General features: G+C 34.7%; 1 protein-coding gene across 2 annotated transcripts in view; it reads left to right on the top strand.

The window, feature by feature from the left end:
• Positions 1 to 27522, top strand: part of ZDHHC17 (zDHHC palmitoyltransferase 17) — a gene marked incomplete at its 5' end in the record, with an annotated part of 106459 nt that overhangs the window by 70368 nt on the left and 8569 nt on the right. For both annotated transcript variants that reach the window (XM_082665898.1, XM_082665899.1), the window contains 5 exons: positions 13694 to 13836; positions 15216 to 15316; positions 22353 to 22477; positions 23714 to 23776; positions 27378 to 27471. In XM_082665898.1, the coding sequence (XP_082522024.1) occupies positions 13694 to 13836; positions 15216 to 15316; positions 22353 to 22477; positions 23714 to 23776; positions 27378 to 27471 (526 nt within the window). The remainder of the gene's footprint in view (positions 1 to 13693; positions 13837 to 15215; positions 15317 to 22352; positions 22478 to 23713; positions 23777 to 27377; positions 27472 to 27522) is intronic.

Genomic DNA, 27522 nt, shown 5'->3' on the forward strand with positions numbered 1-27522 from the left:
CCGGGTCCTCTGCCCACTTTATAATTGAGTTGTTTGTTTTTTTGATGTTGAGTTATATGAGTTCTTTGTATATTTTGGATATTAACCCCTTATCAGGTGCATCATATGCAGATATCTTCTCCCATTCAGTGAGCTGCCCTTTTGGTTTGTTGTTGTTGTTAGTTTCCTTTACTGTGGAAAAACTTTTTAGTTTCATGCAATCCCATTTGTTTACTTTTGGTTTTGTTTCCCTTGATTGAGGAGACAGAGCCAAAAAAATATTGCTGAGACTGATGTCAAAGAGCATGCTGCCTGTTTTCTTCTAGGAGTTTTATGTTTCAGGTTTTACATTTAAGTCTTTAATCCATTTTGAGTTTATTTTTGTGTGTGATGTGAGAAACTAGTCCAGTGTGATTCTTTTACATGTAGCAGTCCAGTTTTCCCAACACTATTTAATGAAAAGGGTTTTTCCCCCTCATTTTATATTCTTGCTTCCTTTGTTGTAGATTAATTGATCATATAAGCATGGGTTTATTTTTGGGCTCTCCATTCTGTTCCATTGATCTGTGTGTCTGTTTTTGTGCCAGTGTCATACTGTTTTGATTACTGTTAACTTTGCAGTATAGTTTGAAATCACAGATTGTGATACTTCAGTTTGTTCTTTCTCAAGATTGCTTTGGCTATTCAGGGTCTTTCGTGTTTCCATACAAATTGTAGAATTACTTGTTTTAGTTCTGTGAAAAATGTCATTGGTATTTTGATAGGGACCACACTGAATCTGTAGATTGCCTTGGGTAGTGTGGTCATTTTAACAATATTAATTCTTCCAGTCTTTGAGAATGGTATGTTTTACCATTTGTTGTGTCATCTTCAGTTTCTTTCGTCAATGTCTTATAGTTTTCAGAGTACAAATCTTTTACCTCTTCGGTTAGATTTATTCCTAGGTATTGTATTTTTTTTGATGCACTTGTAAATGGGATTGTTTACTTAATTTCTCTTTTTAATGGTTTGTTATTACAACAGAGTTTAGTTTATTAATTTTGTATCCTGCAACTTTACTGAATTCACTTACTAGTTCTAGTAGTTTTTTGGTGGTGTCTTCTGGGTTTTCTGTATCTAGTGTCATGTCATCTGCAAACAGTGACAGTTTTACTTCTTCCTTTCCAATTTGGATTCCCTTTATTTCTTTTTCTTATCTCATTGCTGTGGCTAGGACTTCTAATACTGTGTTGAATAAAAGTAGAAGAGTGTGCATCCTTGTGTTGTTCCTGATCTTAAAGGAAATGCTTTCAGCTTTTCACCACTGAGTATGATGTTAGCTGTGGGTTTGTCATATATGGCCTTTTTTATGTTGAGGTATGTTTCCTTTTACCCACTTTGTTGAGAGTTTTTATCATAAATGGATGTTGAATTTTGTCAAAAGCTTTTTATGTATCTACTGAGATAATCATATGGTTTTTATTCTTCAGTTTGTTAATGTAGTATAGCATGCTGATTGATTGGCTGTTTGGGTGGCCCCAGATGGTGGGGGGGGCAGTGCTCAGAGATGGTGCCACCCAGCTGGAGGGTGGGCCAGTTTCTGGGTACTAATAGGCTAGAGGGAGGATTCTAAAAGGGTGCTTGCCCACCCTAGTGTTATTAGGGTAGAAGAAGTTTCCCAGAATGGCTGCTACCAGCTTTTGTATCAGCAGGGGTCTCTCATTTGCCTCCTGCCTCTCCAGAGGACTCTCCAAGATCAGCAAGTGGATCTGTTCCAGGCTTCTAACTGCTGCCTCTTTGTGCTGAGACTTGGAGCATCTCAGATTTTTCCAGGGTCCTTTAAGAGCAGAATCTCTGTTTCCTGTAGCCCTCCAGCTCTCCTGAACATGGGTGCTGCTGGTTTCCAAAGCCAGGAATTCTGGGAGCTTTACTTCCTGGTGCAGGACCCGTTGACTGAGGAGTCCCACACGGGGCTCAGACCCCTTCTCCCTCATAGAGGAAAGGCCTCCACAATTGTGATATTTCTTCCATTTGTGGGTCACTGATCCTGGGGGTGTGAGCCCTGATTATACCATGTCTCCACCCCTCCTACCCATCTCATTGTGGTTCCGTCTTTATTTCTTTAGTTATGGAAAATCCTTTCTGCTAATCTAAAGGTCATTTTCCTAGAGAGTTGCTCTGTAAATAGTTGTAAAGTACTTGTATGCTGAAACATTTTAAATGCCAATGAAGGAAATCAAGGATGACCTAAATAAGTGGAGAGACATACTGTGTTCATGAACTGGAAGACAACTTAGTAAATATGTCAGTTGTCCCCAAATTAATATACAGGTTTAATGTAATTAAATAATTCCAGCAAAATTTTTTATTAGTATATACAAGATTATTCCAAAATTTATATGGAAAGACAGTAGACTTAGAATAGCTAAAACTATTTTGAAAAAGAGGAATCACTCTTTGCAGTTTTAAGACCTACTATATAGCTTCAGTAATCAAGACTGTGTAGTATTGCTGGAGGAATAAAGTGATCAGTGGAACAAAATAGAGAGCCCAGAAGTAGAACCACAGAGGTATGCCCACTGACATTTGACAGATGTGTAAAAGCAATTCAATGGAGGAAAGACAGCCTTTTCACCAATTGATATTGGAGCATTTGGACATGCAAAGGCAAAAAAATAAACCTCTGCTCAAACCTCACACTGTATTAAAAAATTAACTCAAAACTGTTCAAGACTTAAATGTAAAATGTAAAACTGTAAAAATCTAGGGCTAGGCAAAGAGATTTGACACAAAAAGTATGATCCATAAAGGTAAAAATTGATCATTTGGATTTGGATCAAAATTTTAAACTTACATTCTATGAATGACCCTGTGATTAGAATGAAAAGGCATACTACAGACTGGGAGAAAGTATTTACAAGCCACATTTCCAACAAAGGACTAGTTTCCAAAATGTATTAAGAACTTTCAAAACTCAGCAGTGCAAAATCAATACAATTAGTAAATAGGCTAAACAAGAGATATTTTCACCAAAAAATATATAAAAATGGCAGATAAGCAGGTGAAAAGATCTTCAACATCATTTTAGTCATTAGGGAAATGCAAATTGAAACCACAGTGACTTACTATTTTATACCTGTCAGAATAACTAAATAAAAAGTTGCAACAACACCAAATGCTGATGAGGATGCCGAGAAACTCATCTGTTGCTGAAGAATATGTAAAAAAGTACAGCAACCTGGAGAACAGTTTGGAATTTTCTTTTAAAAAGCTTAACATGCAATACCATACAACCCAGAAACTGTACTCTTAAGCATTTATCCCAGAGAAATGGAACCTTATATTCACACAAAAATTTGTATGTGAATGTTTATAGCAGCTTTGTTCATAATAACCCAAAATAGAAACAACCCCAACGTCCTTCAGTGGGTGAATGATTAAACAAACTGACACATTCATGCCGTGGAGTATTCCTCAGCAATAAAAAGGAATGAACTAATGGTACGTACAATAACCCAATGAATATTTGGAGAATTCTATTATGAGTGAAAAGCCAATCCTATTAGGTTACATACTATATAATTCCATTTGTATAAAATTCTTGAAATGACAAAATTATGGAAATGTAGAACACATTAGTAGTTGGCAGAGGTTAATATGGCAGTGAGGAGTAGGGTATGAGGGAAATTGCTATAAAAGGATGGAAATATTCCTTGTAGTGATGGAAATATTCTGTATCTTAATTGTGTCAGTGTCAATATCCTGGTTGTGATATTATACTACGCTTTTGCAAGATATTAGCCTTTTGGGAACTTTGGGTAATAAGTACTTGGGATCTGTCCACATTTTTTATTAAAACTGCGTGACCCACAGCTAACATCATACTCAATGGTGAAAAGCTGAAAGCATACCTTCTAAGGTTGGGAACAAGACAAGGATGCCCACTCTTGCCACTTTAATTCAACATGGTTTTGGAATTCCTAGCCACAGCAATCAGAGAAGAAGAAGAAATAAAATGAACCCAAATTGGAAAAGAAGAAGTAAAATTGTCACTGTTTTCAGATGACATTATGCTATACATAGAAAACCCTAAAGACGTTACCAGAGAACTACTAGCACTCATCAGTGAATTCAATAAGATTACTGGATACAAAATTAATATACAGAAATCTATTTCATTTCTATGCACTATCAACGAAATATCAAAAAGAGAAATTAAAGGAACAATCGCATTTACCATCACATCAAAAAAGAATAAAATACCTAGGAGTAAACCTACCTAAGGAGGCAAAACACCTGTACTCTAAAAACTATAAGATGCTAATGAAAGAAATTGAAGACGTCACAAACAGATGGAAAGGTATTCCATGTTCTTGGATTGGAAGAATCAATATTGTTAAAATGACCATACTATCCAAGGCAGTCTACAGTTTCAACACAATCTCTATCAAATTACCAATGGCATTTTTCACAGAACTAGAACAAAAGATTTTTAAATTTGTATGGAGCCACAAAAGACCCAGAATAGCCAAAACAATCTTCAGAAAGAAAAACGGAGCTGGAGGAATCATGCTCCCTGACTTCAGACTATACTGCAAAGCTACAGTAATCGGAGATTCCAACCAAGCCGGGAACGTCAACAAGGGAAAAGAGAGAGCTTCTGAGACAAAGTTCGGGGTTAACCCATTGCTGTGGTGAGAGGCTTCAGTAAATCACAGCTGAAATACACTGGACAAACGTTGGTGATTCCCAGGAGTTAAGAAAACAGATGCAAAAGCAGAGAAAATTTTGTGATTTCTTCGTCTTTTCAGCACTGCAGTTATGTGTTCTAAGCATCTTCTGAAAGCTTCTTTGTAAATACTTTTAAAAGGCCAGAAAAATGTTAGTGTTGCTGCCTTAGATGTTCCAGTCTGCCTTCTGCCTTTCTCCGATGACTACACCATTACAATCGAAAGAAGAAAATTCCAGTCAAGAAGCCTTAGAGGGCAGACAGCAGAAGCAAGAAGAACTACAATCCTGCAGCCTGTGGAACAAAAACCACATTCACAGAAAGAGAGACAAGATGAAAAGGCAGAGGGCTATGTACCAGATGAAGGAACAAGATAAAACCCCAGAAAAAAACTAAATAAATTGGAGATAGGCAACCTTCCAGAAAAAAAAATTCAGAATAATGATAGTGAAGATGATCCAGGACCTCGGAAAAAGAATGGAGGTAAAGATCGAGAAGATGCAAGAAATGTTTAACAAAGATCTAGAAGAATTAAAGAACAAACAAACAGAGATGAACAATACAATAACTGAAATGAAAACTACACTAGAAGGAATCAATAGCAGAATAACTGAGGCAGAAGAACGGATAAGTGAACTGGAAGACAGAATGGTGGAATTCACTGCTGCAGAAGAGAATAAAGAACAAAGAATGAAAAGAAATGAAGACAGCCTAAGAGACCTCTGGGACAACATTAAACATAACAAATTCGCATTATGGGGGGGTCCCAGAAGGAGAAGAGAGAGAAAGGACCGGAGAAAATATTTGAAAAGATTATAGTCAAAAACTTTCCTAACATAAGAAAGGAAATAGCCACCCAAGTCCAGGAGGCACAGAGAGTCCCATACAGGGTAAACCCAAGGAGAAACACGCTGAGACACATAGTAACCAAATTTGCAAAAATTAAAGACAAAGAAAAATTATTGAAAGCAGCAAGGGAAAAATGGCAAATAACATACAAGGGAACGCCCATAAGATTAACAGCTGATTTCTCAGCAGAAACTCTCCAAGCCAGAAGGGAGTGGCATGACATATTTAAAGTGATGAAAGGGAAGAACCTACAAGCAAGATTACTCTACCCGGCAAGGATCTCATTCAGATTCGATGGAGAAATCAAAAGCTTTACAGACAAGCAAAAGCTAAGAGAATTCAGCACCACCAAACCAACTCTACAACAAATGTTAAAGGAACTTCTCTAAGTGGGAAACACAAGAGAAGAAAAGGACCTACAAAAACAAACACAAAACAATTAAGAAAATGGTCATAGGAACATAAATATCGATAATTACCTTAAACGTGAATGGATTAAATGCTCCAACCAAAAGACACAGGGTCACTGAATGGATATAAAAACAAGACGCATATATACGCTGTCTACAAGAGACCCACTTCAGACCTAGGGACACATACAGACTGAAAGTGAAGGGATGGAAAAAGCTACTCCATGCAAATGGAAATCAAAAGAAAGCTGGAGTACCAGTACTCATATCAGGTAAAATAAACTTTAAAATAAAGAATGTTACAAGAGGGAAAGAAGGACACTACATAATGATCAAGGGATCAATCCAAGAAGAAGATATAACAATTATATGCACCCAACATAGGAGCACCTCAGTACATAAGGTAACTGCTAACAGCTCTAAAAGAGGGAATCAACAGTAACACAACACTAGTGGGGGACTTTAACACCTCACACCAATGGACATATCATCCAAACAGAAAATTAATAAGGAAATAGAAGCTTTAAATGACACAATAGACCAGATAGATTTAATTGATATTTATAGGACATTCCATCCCAAAACAGCAGATTACACTTTCTTCTCAAGTGCACACGGAACATTCTCCAGAATAGATCACATCTTGGGTCACAAATCAAGCCTCAGTAAATTTAAGAAAATTGAAATCATATCAAGCATCTTTTCTGACCACAACACTATGAGATTAGAAGTCAATTAGAGGGGAAAAAAACGTAAAAAACACAAACACATGGAGGCTAAACAATACATTACTAAATAACCAAGAGATCGCTGAAGAAATCAAAGAGGAAATCAAAAAATACCTAGAGACAAATGACAATGAAAACACAATGATCCAAAGCCCTTGGGATGCAGCAAAAGCAGTTCTAAGAGGGAAGTTTATAGCAATACAAGCCTAGCTCAAGAAACAAGAAACATCTCAAATAAACAATCTAACGTTACACCTAAAGGAACTAGAGAAAGAAGAACAAACAAAACCCAAAGTTAGTAGAGGGAAAGAATTCATAAAGATCAGAGCAGAAATAAATGGAATAGAAACAAAACAATAGCAAAGATCCATAAAACTAAAAGCTGGTTCTTTGAGAAGTTAAGCAAAATTGATAAACCATTAGCCACACTCATCAAGAAAAAGAGGGAGAGGACTCAAATCAATAAAATTAGAAAGGAAAAAGGAGAACTTACAACAGTTACCACAGAAATACAAAGCATCCTAAGAGACTGCTACAAGCAGCTCTATGCCAACAAAATGGACAGCTTGGAAGAAATGGACAAATTCTTAGAAAGGTATAACCTTCCAAGACTGAACCAGGAAGAAAAAGCAAATATGAACAGACCAAACACAAGTAGTGAAATTGAAACTGTGATTAAAAATCTTCCAACAAACAAAAGCCCGGACCGGATGGCTTCACAGGTGATTTCTGTGAAACATTTAGAGAAGAGCTAACATCCATCCTTCCCAAACTCTTCCAAAAATTTGCAGAGTAAGAAACACTCCCAAACTCATTCTGTGAGGCCATCATCACCCTGATACCAAGACCAGACAAAGATGCTACAAAAAAAGAAAATTACAGACCAATATCACTGATGAATATAGATGCAAAAATCCTCAACAAAATACTAGCAAACAGAATCCAGCAATACATTAAAAGGATCATACACCATGATCAAGTGGGGTTTATCCCAGGATTGCAAGGAATCTTCAGTATATGCAAATCAATCAATGTGACACACCATATTAACAAACTGAAGAATAAAAACCATATGATTATCTCACTAGATGCAGAAAAAGCTTTTGACAAAATTCAACACCGATTTATGATAAAAACTCTCCAGAAAGTGGGCATACAGGGAGCCAACCTCAACATAATAAAGGCCATATACAACAAACCCACATCAAATACCTGTCTCAATGGTGAAAAACTGTAAGCATTTCCTTTGAGATCAGGAACAAGACAAGGATGTCCGCTCTCACGGCTATTATTCAACATAGTTTTGGAAGTCCTAGCCACGGCAATCAGAGAAGAAAAAGAAATAAAAGGAATCCAAATTGGAAAAGAAGTAAAACTGTCACTGTTTGCAGATGACATGATACTATACATAGAGAATCCTAAAGATGCCACCAGAAAACTACTAGAGCTAATTAATGAATCAGGTAAAGTTGCAGGATACAAAATTAATGCACAGAAATCTCTTGCATTCCTATACACTAATGTTGAGAAATTAAGGAAACGCTCCCATTTACCACTGCAACAAAAAGAATAAAATACCTAGGAATAAATCTACCTAGGCAGACAGAAGACCTGTATGCAGAAAACTATAAGACACTTATGAAAGAAATTAAAGATGATACAAACAGATGGAGAGATATACCGTGTTCTTGGATTGGAAGAATCAACATTGTGAAAATGACTCTACTACCCAAAGCAATCTACAGATTCAATGCAATCCCTATCAGATTACCAATGGCACTTTTACAGAACTAGAAGAAAAAATCTTAAAATTTGTATGGAGACACAAAAGGCCCCAAATAACCAAAGCAGTCGTGAGGGAAAAAAACGGAGCTGGAGGAATTAGACTCCCTGACTTCAGACTATACTACAAAGCTGCAGTAATCAAGACAATATGGTACTGGCACAAAAACAGAGATATAGATCAATGGAATAGGTTAGAAAGCCCAGAGATAAACCCATGCAACTGTGGTCAACTAATCTATGACAAAGGAGGCAAGGATATACAGTGGAGAAAAGACAGTCTCTTCAAGAAGTGGTACTTGGAAAACTGGACAGCTACATGTAAAAGAAAGAAATTAGAACACTCTCTAACACCATACACAAAAATAAACTCAAAATGTATTAGAGACCTAAATGTAAGACTGGACACTATAAAACTCTTAGAGGAAAACATAGGAAGAACACTCTTTGACATAAATCACAGCAAGATCTTTGTTGATCCACCTCTTAGAGTAATGGAAATAAAAAGAAAAATAAACAAATGAGCCCTAATGAAACTTAAAAGCTTTGGCAAAGCAACGGAGACTACAAGCAAGACGAAAAGACATCCCTCAGAATGGGAGAAAATATTTGCAAACGGACAAAGCATTAATCTCCAAAATATATAAACAGCTCATGCAGCTCAATATTAAAAAAACAACCCAATCAGAAAAGGGCAGAAGACCTAAATAGACATTTCTCCAAAGAAGACATACAGATGGCCAAGAAGCACATGAATAGCTGCTCAACATCACTAATTATTAGAGAAATGCAAATCAAAACTACAATGAGGTATCACCTCACCCCAGTTAGAATGGCCATCATCAGAAAATCTACAAACAACAAATGCTAGAGAGGGTGTGGAGAAAAGGGAACCCTCTTGGGAATGTAAATTGATAAACCACTATAGAGAACAGTATGGAGGTTCCTTCAAAAACTAAAAATAGAATTACCATATGACCCAGCAATCCCACTACTGAGTGTATACCCAGAGAAAACCGTAATTCAAAAAGACACGTGCACCCCATTGTTCATTGCAGCAGTATTTACAGCAGCCAGTTCGTGGAAGCAACCTAAATGCCCAACAAGAGACGAATGGATAAAGAAGATGTGGTAAATATATACAATTGAATATTACTCAGCCATAAAAAAGAACGAATTGGGTCATTTGTAGAGACATGGATGAATCTAGGGACTGTCATACAGAGTGAAGTAAGTCAGAAAGAGAAAAACAGATATTGTATATTAACACATATATGTGGAACCTAGAGAAATGGTACGGATGAACTGGTTTGCAGGGTAGAAATTGAGACACACATGTAGGGAACAAACGTATGGACACCAAGGGGGAAAGTGGCAGAGGCGGGTGGTGCTGTTGCTGTGATGAATTGGGAGATTGGGATTGACATATATACACTAATATGTAAATATGGATAACTAATAAGAACCTGCTGTATAAAAAAGAAAAACAGCTACAGTAATCAAAACAGTATGGTATTGGCACAAAAGCAGATTGTATAGATCAATGGAACAAGATAGAAAGCTCAGAAATAAACCCATGCACTTATGGTCAATTAATCTACGACAAAGGAGGCAAGAATATACAATGGAGAAAGGACAGTCTCTTCAGTAAGTGGTGCTGGGAAAACTGGATACCTACAGGTAAAAAGAACAAACATTCTGTAACACCATATCAAAAAATAAACTCAAAATGGATTAAAGACCTAAATGTAAAACTGTATACTATAGTACTCCTAGAGGAGAACATAAGCCGAACACTCTTTGACATAAATCATAGCAATATTTTTTTGGCTCTGTCTCCTAGAGTAGTGGCAATACAAAAATAAACAATTGAGACCTAATTAAGCTTAAAAGCTTTTGCAAAGGAAACCATAAACAAATAAAGACAACCTGCAGAATTGGAGAAAGTATTTGCAAGTGATGCTACCGACAAGCGATTAATTTCCAAAATATACAAACAACTCACACAGCTTAATATCAAAAAAACAAACAACCCAATGAAAATATGGGCAGAAGACCTAAATAGACATTTCTCCAAATAAGACATACACATGGCCATCAGGCACGTGAAAAGATGCTCAACATAGCTAATTATTAGAGAAATGCAAATCAAAATTACAATGCGGTATCACCTCACACCAGAATGGCCATCAATAAAAAGTCTACAAACAATAAATGCTGGAGAGGGTATGGAGAAAAAGGAACCCTCCTACACTGTTGGTGAGAATGTAAATTGGTGCAGGTACTGTGGAGAACAGTATGGAGGTTCCTTACAAAACTGAAAATAGAATTACCATGTGATCCAAGAATCCCACTCCTGGACATATATCGGGATAAAACTCTAATCTGAAAAGATACGTGCACCCCAATTTTCATAGCAGCACTGTTTACAATAGCCAAGACATGGAAGCAACCTAAAGAAGATGTGGTATATATACACAATGGAATATTACTCAGCCATAAACAAGAATGAAATAATGCCATTTGCTGCAACATGGATGGACCTAGAAATCATATTAAGTGAAGTAAGTCAGAGACAAATATCATATGATATCACTTACATGTGGAATCTTAAAAAATGATATAAATGAACTTATTTGCAAAACAGAAATAGACTCACAGACATAGAAAACAAACTTATTGTTACCAGAAGGGATAACAGGGGGTAGGGGGAGATAAATTAGGAGTTTGGGATTAACATATACACACTACTAAGTGTAAAACAGATAAACAGCAAGGACCTACTATATAGCACAGGGAACTGTATTCAATGTCTTGTAATAGCCTATAATTGAAAAGAATCTGTAAAAGAATATGTATATATATTCTTTTATATGTATGACTGAGTCACTTTGCTGTACACCTGAAGCTAACACAACATTGTAAATTAACTGTACATCAGTTTAAAAAATGGATTTAAAAAACTGCACGTGGGGCCTCCCTGGTGGCGCAGTGGTTGAGAGTCCGCCTGCCAATGCAGGGGACACGGGTTCGTGCCCCGGCCTGGGAAGATCCCACATGCCGTGGAGGGGCTAGGCCTGTGAGCCATGGCCGCTGAGCCTGCGTGTCCGGAGCCTGTGCTCCGCAATGGGAGAGGCCACAACAGTGAGAGGCCCACGTACCGCAAAAAAAAAAAACAACAAAAAAAACCCTGCATGTGAATCTACAATTATTTCAAAATAAAAAGTTTAATTAAAAAATAGATTACTGAATTGTAGAATCTGGGTGGTGGATATACAGATATTCACTATAAAATGCTTTCAAATTTACTATATATTAGAAACGTTCTGTAATGAAATATACAAGAAAATAGATTTTTCGTGTCTACAAATGCAGCGCATCACCATTACATCTTTACAGTATTATAATGCGTATATTAAATGACAGCTTGAAATAAATCCAGAAATCACACACATCAGTATTTAACCAGGTGAAATGAGCCTATATTCACACAAAAAATTATATGTGAGAGCTTATGATGTCTTTATTTACAGTCAGAAACTGGAAACAAGCTTAATGCCTCAGCTGGGGAATGGATAACCAGACTGTGACACATCCTGTAATGGAATATACTCAGCATTAAAAAGGAACTTACTACTAATACACGTAACAATATGGATGAATGTCAAATGCATTTGCTAAGTGAAAGAAGCCAGATTTAAAAGACTGCATTCAGTATGACTCCTTTTATGTGACATTCCTGCAAAGGAAAAAGTAAAAAGACAGATATCAGACTAGTGGTTGCCAGGGCTTGGGCCTGGTGGCAGAAGGTATTTCAGGGCTTGATGGGACTGTTCTGTGTCTTGATATTCATGCTTGTTACACAACTGTGTATATTCATCAAAACTCAGAGAACTGTACACAAAAAAGGGTGAATTTCACTGTATGTAAATTGTCTTAATTTTTAATAATGAAAAAGTGTGGCCATTAATAATGAAAAATATGGCCATCGCTAAGGGAGAACAAGTGTCTTGACTAAAAACAAACCAAGTTAAAGATAATTTTAGAAAATACTTTTTCAAATGACACATGTCCACCTTCTCTCCCACCAATACCCACCCTTAGTCATACACTCTCTCCTCCCAGTTGTAAACTTTCTCTAATGTCTTGATATGGAATTCACACATAATAGAGATGAAGAAACAAACTGGAAGGGTGTTATTTCACTACAGCATAAAATTAAACTCTGAAGTCAATATGTTTAATTATAAGTCTAAGTTAAAATTACACAATTAGTTCAGAAAATGAATTACAGTGGCTGAATTGGGGAAGACATGGTCATTTATATGAAAAAGTATTTATTTCAGTAGAAGCCAATGGCATGTAAGGTGTGCTAAAAATAAAAGAGGCATAATATAATATATTCTTGGCCTTCAGAAAGGTAAATATTCAATGATGAGAGTAATATTTACACTCTGAACTTTGTTGGATCACAGCTGGAATATCTTATATAGTTTTGTCACTTAAGGTAACTCGAGAGACTTAACAGCTGCTTGTAAGTTTGTGAAGGACTGTTATGTAGGAGTGGCAGTAGACTTTGTGTTGTTGTGAAGATACCAGGGAAGCAGGCAGGTTTTATACTTACGAGTATTTCTAACAGACCAGTACAAAAGTGAAATGGTACTATGTCTGAAATATTAAGCACTCTGCTTTGATATGTGTTCAGAGGCACATCGTTTCCATTCTGTGGTCTCTGGGACCCTGTAGATTGATTTTATTCTTTATCTTACTTTAAGGTTTTAATATACTGTTTATATGTATTATTAATATCTTCTCCAGGCTAAGCATACTCAGGTTTCCTTATCTGATATAGCTGTTGGACCTTCAGTCATTCTGGTTGCCCTTGTCTCCTTAGTTATCAATGCTTTTGTTAAAATGGGGTGGTATTTTCATGAACTGTTTTCTAGCCTGTCCACGTGTTGGCAGGTGGTACTGCTGTCTTCTATATCTGACTATCTAGACCCAGTCCTATAACTTTTATTCTCATTTTCTACAGTTTTAACCAAGAACTTTTAAATTGTTTATTTAATACCTCTTTCTAGAAAACAGAGACTAGCACCTTAAATAGTATCTGTACATAGTAGATATATTTGAATGAATAATTTCACCCCTGTTCTATGTTTTCACACAGGTAACAGTGATTCACATTGAGGTTACTTGAAACATGCAAAAGTTTCTCTCTTTTTTTTTCTGTACAGGAATTTCGGCAGAAAGTAATGCTGGGAACTCCTTTCCTAGTTATTTGGCTGGTTGGGTTTATAGCAGACCTAAATATTGATTCTTGGCTCATTAAAGGGCTAATGTATGGTGGCGTTTGGGCTACAGTACAGTTTCTTTCAAAGTAAGTGTGTTGTTTTTAGCTATATTTTTAACTGGACATGTAAGAATATAGTTTGGACCTAGCTATATAAAATTAATGTTTTGTATATTTAGAACACTGCCTTTATATAACTTGTTTGATCTTAATTTAATGTTAAAGAATTTTTGGCAGATTTATATCTGAAATCTTTAACATTTTTAACATTGTTGTTAAAAATGACTCTAAAGGTACTTCCAGTGACAAGGTCTAACATATAATTTTTAAGGCTAAAATGCAGCTTTAAGACATTTCAGTAGAAGTAGACTCAAGTTTGTTGAACTCTAAATGTAATATACATTGCTTATTTCTGGGTAACTATAATGCTTGAGCTTACCTTTCCATAGGAATTATATTTTCTTTGATCATAGGCAGTGTGCAAGAAAGATTTGATTTTAGCACAAGGTAGAGTCTAAGCATATGAAGTAACGCTCAGTTTTGTTTTGTTTTAAAATTTTCTCTTTCTCCTTTTTTATTTAAACATTGTGATCATGCCCTTTTCTTCTTATCCCTAGATCCTATTCCCCTAAAGTGGCCCATCCAGCAAACTAGGCAGGCATTTATGATCCAGAACTTCCCACCTAATTTCTATTCCTTTAGTACCTTGTTTTCACCAGAATTTCAAAAGAGAGTTCTGAAAATAATTCAGAGAGAGATGAGAATGGCTGGTAATGCACTAATGTGGTAACTCTCAGGAAGAGGCTTAATTCTAGGTAATTAATCTCATTTTAGTGTTTCTAGGCACTCCAAGGGGTAGTGTAGGTAGGAATTCACCAATACTCCCTACTTAGTGTACATGGATGGTTGATCCTGCTTATGTTTAATAAAATTTATCAGTATTTATTTTTCCTGAATTCTGTAAACAATGACCTTTAATTCCTCCAAGTTAGCCAGTTCATTCTCTTTGAGAAGATGTGCTGAAAGCTTAGTGGGAATGTGTAGGTAAGGAGAAGTAATGATGAAACATAGAGAAAAACTTGGGGATTGCTTTGCGCTCATTTGTTCAAATTATGTCTTTGGTGGGTAATATGCTGGGTGATAGAGTTACTATATATACTAAAGTGAGTTATTGATTTAAGAGAATAGGAATACAGTGAAATTCTAAAGTTGAAAAGTACATAGAATATAATTTTAATTCTGATGAATTAAAAGTAGCTTAAGACTCTTGCTGAGTCATTCAGCTGTGCACTCATTTCTTATTGAATATTATGAAAACAGTATGGATACTTAAGCATGCTGGATTTCTGGGTTTTGTTAAGAGTATACTATACAGAATATATGTGATTTTCATTTAAATAAATAAATATTCTTTTTTACGATGAAATATGGAGTTCAAATTCGATAAAACTTCTTGTGTTTTACAGATCCTTTTTTGATCATTCGATGCATAGTGCATTGCCCCTTGGAATATATTTGGCAACCAAATTCTGGATGTATGTGACGTGGTTCTTCTGGTTTTGGAATGATATCCTTTGGTTATAAAGGTCTTAGTTTAATAATAATTTAACATAAGAGCTGAACTACTCACGACGTGCTACAGTAAAACAGTATTCCTAGAAAAATAAGTATGAACTAATGTATTGTTTTTAAATGTTTCATATTTAATAAATTGCTTTTCAAAGCTGCTTTTAATAATATCAGTAATAATAATAATAGTGACCATTTATTGATTTTTTAAAGGGCATTTTCTTAAATACTTTGTGCTCCATTTAGTATACATCCTATACGTTAGTACTGTTGTCTCCATTTTATAGATGAGACAATTTAGGCTTAAATAGGGTAAGCAGTTATTCTTGCCCAAGGTCACACAGCTAGTCTCTAATAAAGCAGGGTAGAAACACATATTTGTCTTATTCTATAACACTTACTCTGAACCTTTCTACTGAACTGTGATTTCCATGTTTTAGTGTCAAATTATTTTCTCTAAATATTTTATTATTATCACAACTTACTATTTTGCTGTGATAGGTAACAGTTTTCTCTTTTGCTTCATGAAAAACATGTAATGCTGTATCTTCAAATGTTGCTAACTTCAGCATATTATTTCAATGTACTATACTTTTAAAAAGTAATATAATTTGAAATTGTAAATGTGTGTATATGTGTGAGATTCAGATCTCACATCTCAAGAAGTCAGATTCACATCTCAAGAAATAAGGACAATGTCAATTTTTGATATTTTTAATAGAAAAAAATCAACCAGTAAGACAGTCTGTTTTATTATAATAAAGGTACATGTTTCATAAATGTCTTAATCATTTTTCAAGACATTGCTATAAAAAGTATATAAGATTTTAAATGGTATGAATTATTCAGTGACTTTTAACTGTTCTGAACAATATTAATTAATAGCTGGTTTCACTTCACAGTGTTACATGTTTTAATATTGCACTCTTTTTAAGTTGTCTTGTGTATTAGACAAAAGCAAAATATGCTAATTTTCTTTGTGAAATGGAGCCTCAGAATTGTAACTACACTTCTAATTCTTATATTTTCACAGCATTGTAGGATTACCTTTAGAAAGTATAGTACTTTTAAATACTTTCTTAGCATAGTGTCTACTGAAAATTTTCCATGTGGCAGTTTTCACTAGCTCATTCTAGGCTTGTATTATACTTTGATATAAAAATTGTTCTTCAGGGATTTATTAAGCATTAGAACTATCTTATTGGAACATTTAATGTGTAAAACATATCTGCTCATTTTCAGTACCTCATTATTTTAAATTTATAAAAAAGCACTGACCTCTGAAATGACGTCAGTATTCCAGACATATTTTCTAACTTTGCTTCCTAAATTGGACAGTAAATTTTATGTTCAAGAAAAAAAGTCAGATTCACATCTCAAAATAATTTTAGACTGTTGCTGTACTCTTATTAATCTGTTTGGATGTAAGTAGAGAAAAACAGGATAATTAGTAAAGTACCAAATAATGAAAACTTTATGCCAGAGAGTTTTATATAGTCTGTGTATAAAGACTTGTGCCTAGGAACATCAGATGGCACTTAAGCGCTTGGAGACCATTTTAAACAGCAAAATCACCAAAAGAAGCACACAAATGCTAAACAAGAAGGCAGAGTATTGCCTCATGTAACTCAGCGGGGAATGTGTGCATAGGGCAACTCATATTTCTTGCTGCTTTGCACATACAAATGACTGCAAAAGCACTGTCAATATTGATTTTGGAGTTACAAATAAATTCTAGCTCGTAGGCATGAGGATCAACTGTATAAAAGTTATTTTAGTTCTCATAATATGTTACCCAACTTAAGTGCTTTTGTGGTGGTAATGAGTATTATATTGATGTAAACCATTTGTTATAATAAATTATTTTTCTTTTTTACTATTCATTAGATAAGTATTACCCCATATACATGTTATATTTGTTTAGTGACTTTCTGGTTTATAGTTCTTTCAGATATGTTGTTTTACTTGGTTCTCAGAACAATCCTTTGAGATTAAAAAAATAAATCACACAAATCGTAATGCTATTTTCTAACTGATGGAAAAATTGAGGTTCAGAGAAGTTGTATGTCTTGCTCAGAGTTACATAGCTAGGTAATTATCGAGAGTCTGATATAGAACCCAGCTCTTTGACCTGATACAGTATGTCTTCAAATGCTCTATTTTCTACTCTGAACATAATTTTTAAGTTCCTAAACCTTCTTAGAAAGCAATTTAGCAACCTGTAGAAAGGGCCTTTGATCTGTTAATTATTTATAAGTAAATAATAAGAGATAAGATCAAAGATTTATTTACAAGGATATTTATCATAGTACCATTTACAATATAATAGGGAAAAAATGGAAATAACCTAAATGTCCAACCTGAATAGGAGGAAAGATTTTTCAGTTATGTGACATATGGTACAGGATAAAATAGCCATTAAAATGCTTTTCTAAGACTTAGTGATATGGGCTCATACTTAGAATATAACAAATGAAAAAATACTAAATTGTATTTACAGAGAGATTCTAATTTTAAAACGTGCAAAAGATAAGAGCCGGAAGTGAGTACATGTAATTTTAGCTGTGGTTATTTCTGGGTGTGAGATTTGTGAGTGATTTTCTTGTGCTTTTATTTATTTGAAAATTTTGTTCATTGACCATACTTCATTTATAATAATCAAACAACTCTAAAATTCACTGTGGTAAACAGTAGAGTCTACTGTTTATTGTATTGGCAACACTTTTGAAATAACTTATTAGGAATTTTATATCTAAAAATAATTATTTTTCAATCAGGTCTTCAGCTTCTTAAACCAAAGGTGGATGTGAGAAACTTATGGAACCTGGATCATTACATATGTAAAAATGAAAACAGTGCAGAATTATCATTTTCACCATTCTTTCCTATGCATTTTCCTCTTGAGCATTTTTTCCTGTAGTTTACTCTTAGGACTTCTTCAGTTTTACATGTATCTCTGCTAGTTTCCTTCTCATATTTTCTAAGCTTTTTAATCCCTATCTTTAGGTATCCAGTCATCACCTGTGAATTCCAACAATACTGCTATAAGTATTCTTGTATATCTTTTTTTTGTGCACATGTGCAGGTTTCTGTGAAGTCATTAAAGATACTCTTACAAAAGTTCTTAGTTCACATGTGTTTGACTACTGTGTGTAACGAATGATGTGACGGGAGAGGTCAGTGTCTTCCTTTTTGCTCATTAGAGAACTCATTGCTCCAACACACTCTTTCCTCACTCAGTTGCAGTATCAACCTCGATATTTATCAAGTTTCCTGTACTCTATTTGGTTTATTGATCTGTGTGCCTTACCAGTACTGTATTATCATATTACTGTAGCTTTATTCTTAACTCATGATATCTGGTAGGCCAAGTTTCCCAACTTTTTGTTTCTCAGGAATATCTTACCTCTTTTTAGCCCTTCGCTCTTCTACTTAAATTTTTAAAAATCAGCTCCTTAAGTTCCATGGGAAGCCTAATGCAATTTTGATTGAAATTCTATTTAAGCTATAGAATAATTTAGAGAAAAATGACTTCTTTCTGATATTTAGATCTTTGCTATTTCAGAATATCCTAGAGTGGGTGGCTTAAACAACAAAAATTAATTTTCTCACAGTTCTGGATCAGGATGCCTGCACGGTTGTGTTCAGGTGAGGGCTCTCTTCCCGACTTACAGAGAGTCACCTTCTCCCTGTGTCCTCACATGGCAGGAAGAGAGTGAGAGAGATCTCTTCTTTCCTCTTCTTATACAGCCACAGTCCTGTTGGGTTAGGGCCCCACCCTTATGACCTCATTTAACCTAATTATCTCCTAAAGAGCCTATCTCCAGGTACAGTCACATTATAAGTTAGGGCTTCAACATATGAATTTGGAAGAGGGGAGACACGATTCAGTCCATAGCAGAAGTCCAGGGTGGGATTGATAAGAATTCTGACTTTGTCTTTTCATCCACATTTCCCATACTACTAATACAGATGGAGGTGGGATTAAGAACTACCCCAGGCGGCCTGTCTCACCAGAATCATCTTCTTTCCTTGACCTCCAGTTTGAACTTTATGGTATAGTGTGGCTTGTCCTCTTTCCAAAGTTGTTGCTTGCATTTTGTGGATCACTTGGTTGGTTTGATTGACTGTTTTTGGTTCATTTTGGGGGTATTATGGTAAGTTAGAGCTGTAGTTCACAGCAGGCATCAAAATAACATCCAAGTAGATTAAAGAGTTAAATGGAAAAAGAAGATTCCATAAACATTTAAATGAAAACGTTGATGACAAGTATTTGTTTTATTTCTAATTGGAGGAATGTTTAAGCATAAAAACAAATACAAATTAAGAATAAAATAGTGCTTCTCTTGCTTCTAAATTCGCAGCTCTTTTCCTTTACTCAATGCTAGTGCAAACATAGTGATCAACAAATATGTATTGCTAGTGGGGTTGTAAATTGGTGTATCTTTCTGTAAATAATCTGATGGTATAAAAATATATATCAAGCAATAAAAATGTTCATACCCAAAGATATTGTTCCCATAATATTTAATGACCCAGGGTATACTGCAGAGCACTTTGGAGAGGCAGAATAGCATAGGTAGTAAGAGCCTAGCTCGTAATACCAGCTCCACCTCTAATCCATTCTTTAATCTTAGACTGCTTAATTAACCTCTGCCTCAGTTTTATCATGGGGATAGCAGCAGGCTTTATCATAGGGTTTTTGTGCAGCCTAAATAAATGGCTTGTAGTCAGTGATAAATTTTATTAATGTTAATAAATACACAATGATCTCAATTATGATTAAAAGTGCAGAATACCAAAAATAAAAGGAGTTATCTCTGGGTTGTGGAGTTATTGTTTTTGTCTTTATGCTTTTTAGTGTTTTCTAACTTTCATTAGGAAAAAAGGTTTACAAAAAACAGCCATACCAAAAAATTATTTCTGTTAAATGTTTTAAATTAACTGCACTGATCTATTGCTAAAGCTAAGTTTAAACTACCATTTGAAGATATCTAATCTCTTTCCCTTTAAAAAAGCGAAGAAATTCTTTAAGTTCATCTGATATTTAATTCCTGAATACCCCTTTCAAACCTGTAGTCATTTACTGAGCTGCTAGTTAGCTCCCTGCAAATTTAATCCAGGCTGTAAGAACCTGACCTATATATACTTATATGTTAGCACTTTTTGAAACTGTTATAATAAGATACTGCCCTGAAAAATGCCACAGTTCAGCATTCATTGCACATACATTTATCCAGCTTTATTCTTAAGCGAATTTTGCTGTTGGAAGAGCTGAAAATTTGACTTTCTGTTTATTCTCTTCTGGCTGTACCCATGGATTTTGGGGAATAAGGATGGTGAAAGTTGGGAATAAATAGGGGACTGGAGAAAGAGAAATCACTTTTATATATGGCAGGTGATATTAACTACTCTTTCTTCTTCCTTTCTTTCCTCTTGTATTTTAAGTAGTTGTTTAGTGTTTTCATATTTACCACACAAATATAGGATTGTTTCATTCATGAAGCTGTTCTTTCTTTCTTTCTTTTTTTTTTTTTTTTTTTTTTTGGTACGTGGGCCTTTCACTGTTGTGGCCTCTCCCGTTGTGGAGCACAGGCTCAGGACGCGCAGGCCCAGCGGCCATGGCTCACGGGCCTAGCCGCTCCGCGGCATGTGGGATCTTCCTGGACCGGGGCACGAACCCGTGTCCCCTGCATCGGCAGGCAGACTCTCAACCACAGTGCCATCAGGGAAGCCTGAAGCTGTGCTTTCTTACCTGTGCTTCATAAGAAATGTAGAGTGTGTATATATGATAATGTCCAAATGTCTTAACAGAATGTTTGTATGATACTTGTACTACATAAAATCTTTTTTTTTTTTTTTTTGGCCGCACCCTGTGGCTTGTGGGATCTTAGTTTCCTGACCACGGATTGAACCCAGGCCCTCGGCAGTGAGAGTGAGGAGTCCTAACCGCTGGACCGCCAGGGAATTCCCAGCCTAACATTTTATTAAATCTTTTGGTTTTTTTTTTTTTTTTACATGTACATGGGGGCCTTCATAAATAATGAAGAAGTGACCAGAGTAGGAATCTTTATGCCTTTTAGCAAAGAAATGATACATTTGTGAAGAAATGACAAGCCAGAGGGTTTGAGCTAGGGGCAGTCAGTTATGGGGATGTGACTAGGAGCTGTGTGGGGAGACTAGTGGAAGAGAAGGGTTAGTGCAGTCAGTATGTGAACACAGGTCCCTGTCTGTCAGTGTCCTTCCCAGGCTTTGGTGATGAGGCCTTTCCTTTCTTCTCTGGTACAGGGAAGGCACCATTCTCGTGGGAAATTTTGTGGATAGCTTTTGTACCTACGTAAAATCTTGAAAATGGTATGTTTTGTGTCCCAAAAATGTGTTGCTCTAGCAACATTGCTTTATTTCTCCCAGTGTTACTGAAAATAGTCTTTGATTCTTCACTTATAAGTGCCTAGTACATTTCTTATATTTTCATTAGGTAGAAAAATGTAAACATAGAAACTGTTTCTGTTTTAAGCAGGTTTATAAGTACCTTTTCTAAAATTAAGGCCACCTTGAATGTGGGCAAAAATGGCAACAGAGAGAATGTAAAAACAATCTTTTAAATATATGGGTATGATATCTAAGTGTTTGGTAGATTTTAATGCATATAGATAAAATATTAATAATATGCTAATTACTTTCAACATGAGAAGTCCCTTCATTTTTGTCAAAAGAAATAATGATCATTTAAAAATAATGTATTCACTGACTTTTCAAAAGTGTCAGATAACCCTACATGATTTAAAGTTTATAAAAAATTCACATTTTTATTTTTTATACTTATTTATGAGCAGAATGGGAAATGTATTTATTTTGATGTAATAGGTAGACTAACATGTATAGATGTAATCTATTTTGATGTAATAAATAAACCATCTTGTATTTTTTTGGAGATTTTTGTGTGTATGTGTGATACAATTTTACAGATTATAAGTTTACCTATAATAATAACTAGTTTTCATTGCTTCTTTAGATTCCTTAACTTTAGGTACATCTCAACTTTTTATTTATCCATCTTCCATTCCTTGTCAATAGTATTGCACTTTTCTACAATTTTGGAAAATCTTGGAAATCAGATCCAGGGATTATTAAAGCTACAGAGGAACAAAAGAAAAAGGTAGCAAGATACAATCTAACTAGTCACTTGTGTTTTATTGCCAGATTATCAGTATTTTTAGCAGATAATAGAGTACAAAAAAGGAAACTAGAAATTTCAAACCAAACTGAGATTATGTGTAGTTGGTGCTCACCTTTGGTGTTCTTGTGATGCCAGTCCTTACAGTTCCATGACATTTTAAAATTTCATCTTTCTCTCCTTTATAAGGATTATGATTGTTTTGAGGGACAAATAACAGTAGTTTACACATCTCTGTAAACCTTCAGCAAATAAATATGCATTCAGTAAATGTTTGTTAAATGACTGTAAATTAGAAGGCCACTAAACTGGTTGATAGTGTAGATATATTGTTCTAATAACTGAAATGTTTGTATATATGATCCAGGGCACCCCTCATCTATAGCTGAGGTACGTAGGAAACTGAATTTATAATCCAAAGATGTCACGGTAAGTAGAGAATTGGATTAGAAGCAATTAGATCATTTTAAGAGCTGTTTAATCCAGTTTCTGAAAACAGAACAAATCCTGATGAATTATTTCCTATCCACATGGATTAAAACACTAGTAGGTTCTTACGGTCTTATCTTCCCCTTTCTAGGCTGCATAAAGAGTGCTACCCTTATGTTCCAGTATTCTTTAGACATTACTGGTTATTGATTTGCCAGGTTTTCTTAGTCATAATCCAGTTCTGAAGATTCAGTTCTTTATTGGACTTAGGTTTACATTCATCCCTTAATCATCAAAACCTTATAGAGACTAGTTCTTAGGATAGGTCATTTAGTTTTATTCTCAGAGAAATATTCCCATAACTAAATTTAGGGTTGCTTTTTCATATATCCAAGAAATAAAATTCCTGTATTCATATTATAATGAAATAGCAGAAGTAAGCGAAGAGATTTTATTATCTTTAGCTGAAAACATTGGTTAATTAAAAATGAGCATTGTGTTTGCTGCTACTCATATATTTATTTTTATTGAAGTATAGTTGATTTTCAGTGTCGTGTTATTTTCAGGTGTACAGCACAGTGATTCAGTTATACATATATATATTTTTTCTGTTTCATATTCTTTTCCCTTATAGGTTATTACAAAATATTGAGTATAGTTCCCTGTGCTATGCAGCTGGTCCTTGTTGGTTATCTATTTTATATTTAGTAGTGTGTATTGATACTCATATTGATGGCACAATAGTTGGTATTGTTCTGTTTTGAATAATTTTTTTTTTTTAATTCACAGACAATAGTTGAACTTGCAGAGACAGGAAGTCTGGACCTCAGTATATTCTGCAGTACATGTTTGGTAATATTTTTTTCTTTATTCTTCCCTCTCTCCTCTTCCCCTACCAGTGGCATAGCATAGAGAGTTTGGGAAACCAGGACAGTTTCTTTCACTGAGCACATTTCTTGACCCACCCCTGCAAAATGCCTTTTAGATCATGGTACAGGAAGAAAGATGGTGAAAAGATGTCTCCTTTCCAATGTCCTTATTCCCCCGATGGTAGACCTTAACTACACTTCTGATTCAGTGGTGCCATTCATTTGTATTCATTCTTATTCTCTTTTTCTCTCTTAAAATGTAATTCAACAAATAAAAAACTAAGTAATAAAAGTATTTAAAATCAAAAGTTTACTGTGATTCCCTAATATACTGTTATCCTAATTACATTTTAAGAAAATTTATTCTTATATTTAAAGGTCACAGTGGGAAATTATTAGATAACTTTTAAGACAACATGGCCTCTAAACTGGTTCAATTAGAGCAGTTATCCGTCTGTATTAGAGTGTTTATTCAACTTAGAGCACTATTTTATCATTGATATTAAACATTGTCATATTCAACCAGGTCATAGATAAAGCTATATATGAAATTAAATGGCATTTACTTATGGAATCAGATATAGTGATACTGACATTGTTTTATTACTATAGACATCTAATTTCTATAGAATAATACTGTTTTGTGTTTTAATGATTTTCTGCTTAATTTTTATAATTAGTTCTTGTGGAAAATATACAGACTGCCGCAGTGGTTAAACCATATTTCTCTACATGGAAATGGAAATATCCCCAAATCATGCTTGAAACTAAATGCCCTTTTATACTTTTAAGTTATACACTACAACTGAACTAATATCTTAACAGTTGAATAATAATAAAATAATTAACTTAGTTTAGGATTCTGGAATGAGTTTTTGAAACTAAGCTCTACTTCTACAGATTCTTTTAAGTTGTTTCACTTAACCAAACAGTTGTTTGGTTGTTTGTTTCTTTGACCTAACAGTTATGATTTTGGATGTTCAAAATATATACTGCTTTACTCTTGGTAACAACTTTAGGGTACTGACTGATTCTTTTGTATTTTCAAGCATGCTTTAAAAAGGCTTTTGTTTCTGTGCTTTACAATAGGTAATTTACAGAATTGTATTCTTAACATTTAGGACATTTTTATACTCTACTATTCTGTGAAAATATAATTCTGTTCTACAAAGTCAGGTATACATTGCTGATATCCTTGCCATATAGCAAACAGGTTGTTGTTTTTTTTTTTTAACACTTTATAGGCTACGCATTTAATCAATTATACCAAATTGTCTTTCAAACATTGTATATGTGCTTTTAGCAGTACACTCAAAGCAAGCAGTGGTACATGTCATGAATAGTTAGACAACTTCGCTAGAGAATTTTCTTTCCATCCTGAACATTGGGGTTAAAAGTATGGTCAGAAGTAAAACAATAACTTTCCATTTTGATAGGAAGACAAACATTTGGTAAACAGTTCAATTAGTTGGATGGTTCTTCAGGACTGATACAGATTCTTGGGTCAGCTGCCTACCACTGCTGTTGTTTTCTTATCCTGGTGTGGTTGTCATTTGGGGTCAGCAGTCTTTTCTATAGACAGTTCAATGCAGAGGCCCTTCTTAATTGGGAAATACGAATTTAAGAGTTGATTCTCTTCAGTTTCCTTGTGCATGAGGTACTTGAGAATACCTGATAAGAAGCCTTTCATCTAGGTTGGAGACAGTCCTTTAAATGGTACTTATTCCAGTATGCATAACCCCTTGGTTATAGATCATGGGGCACCTGATCTTCATCCAAAGATAGATTACAGTGATCAGCTTCAGAAACAAGCTTAGGATATCTTCTTAATAACTCAGTTAAGCTTTACAATAACATAACATAGTAACAAAGAGCCATTTGGGAAGAGAGTTTTAGACAGTAAATACTGACCTCAATTAACAAAACTAGAATTTAACATCTATTGAAACATAATCTTTTCTGTCTAAAAGTACCCCCATTTTTATCAGATATAGCCAAATTATGATTGTAGAAAGAATATCCCAAGTGGAAAACACATTTTCTAACCATTTCTTTTTTCATTGTGAGGGCATCAGTCTTGCAGTCAGCAAACAGGTTCTTTATATAGAGTTGCTCAATACAGTTTCATTATTAAGTAAATATCTGATGGTAAGAACAAGACTTTCTCTCATCATAGCATAAACATTTTATTATATATTATGTTATCATAAGCTGCATAATTCTGGATAGATAATTTGTTATTGTAAAATAAAGAGCTTGTTCTATTATAAAATGATTCAAATTGACAGAGGTATTTGTCATTATATGGGTATCTTTACTTTGAAAAATACACAGACACATGTAGATAAGAATTTTCTAAAAATGAATTGCTCTGTAAGTGAACTACGGCAACTGTTGTGTTTAGGAGGCTTGTGTCAGTTTTTGTGCAGAATTCATTGACAGCTGTTGCCCAGAGGGGAGACTTAGCTGAGAGTTGGAAGTAAGGATAAAATTTGTTTGATATATCCTACTTCTTTCTGCTAATAGGTTTAGTCTCATATCTGTGGTGAAGAATGACTTAGCCTTTTCTTGGGTCCACAGATTTTTTAATACATGTAAGAACCGCATAGTGCACCTATGCCTTTTTCTTAGTACCTCAGAATAGTGTGTAATTTATGCAAACTGTTGGGGAAATGTTAGTGCTTTTATTGAAACACCAATAAAGGATATTTGTTTCTAGCAAGGGTTAATAACTGTAGCTCTTGTCATGTATCCAGCATTGGGACTAGCAGCTCTTTGAAGATCGCCAATGAGTTCTTGTATTCACTTGGTTGCTTTAGAGTAATGTAGAGAAAAACATTTCATAACACTTAAAACATCATAAACATGAGTTTTTTATTGCCTGTGAAGACCTGAAGAATGTATTTTATGTTTTTTAAAACAAACAGGGACTGCCTAAACTTCTTAAGCATGTTGTACTTTCTTAGATAAGGTCGTGCAGTTCAGCAGAGGAAGTGCTGTACCTTAATCTGAGATCTCAGATTTCTTTCACTAAAAGAAAGACGTGTACACTTACTGGGATTTTTTGCTGGATTTGTAAACTTTGGGAAACATTTTATTAATGATGCGAATTTTAAAAGCTCTCTTTTATTCACTTCTAAATTGACCTTCCTTTTACTAAGGAACCAATTTCATTTTATTAAGCAACAACCAGTATTATGACCATTAATTGCAATACATTTTCATTAAGAAGCCTGAAGAGTGATATTTGAGGAATTTGAGGGCTGTGAATTAAATATAGTACCATTCATTGCAACAGCAGATTGATCTTTGATTCTTAATTATTTTTGTGAATTGATGGTTCTGCCCTGTCTTAGGAATTTATATTTTAGAGTAGACTTATCCTCTTCATCTTTGTTGTTGCAGTTGAAATTTTATTAAACAAAAGTGATTTTTGTTTGGTTCTATTCCTTTGGAAACCTTGGTATAATCCTTTTCAAAAAATACCGGGTTTTTTTCATATTGTATTTTGAGAAAATAAAATGTTCGGCTTTCCTCTCTTAGGTATAGTGCCTTTCATAATCTTTTAACATGCCTGTTAACAGATACGGAAACCAGTGAGGTCCAAACATTGTGGTGTGTGCAACCGCTGTATTGCAAAATTCGACCATCATTGCCCATGGGTGGGCAATTGTGTAGGTAAGTTTTATGAGTAATTTCTAAATATATTGTTCATTTAAATTACTCTAG

This window comes from Grampus griseus (assembly GCF_964374135.1).
Source record: "Grampus griseus genome assembly, chromosome: 11".
Taxonomy (NCBI): domain Eukaryota; kingdom Metazoa; phylum Chordata; class Mammalia; order Artiodactyla; family Delphinidae; genus Grampus; species Grampus griseus.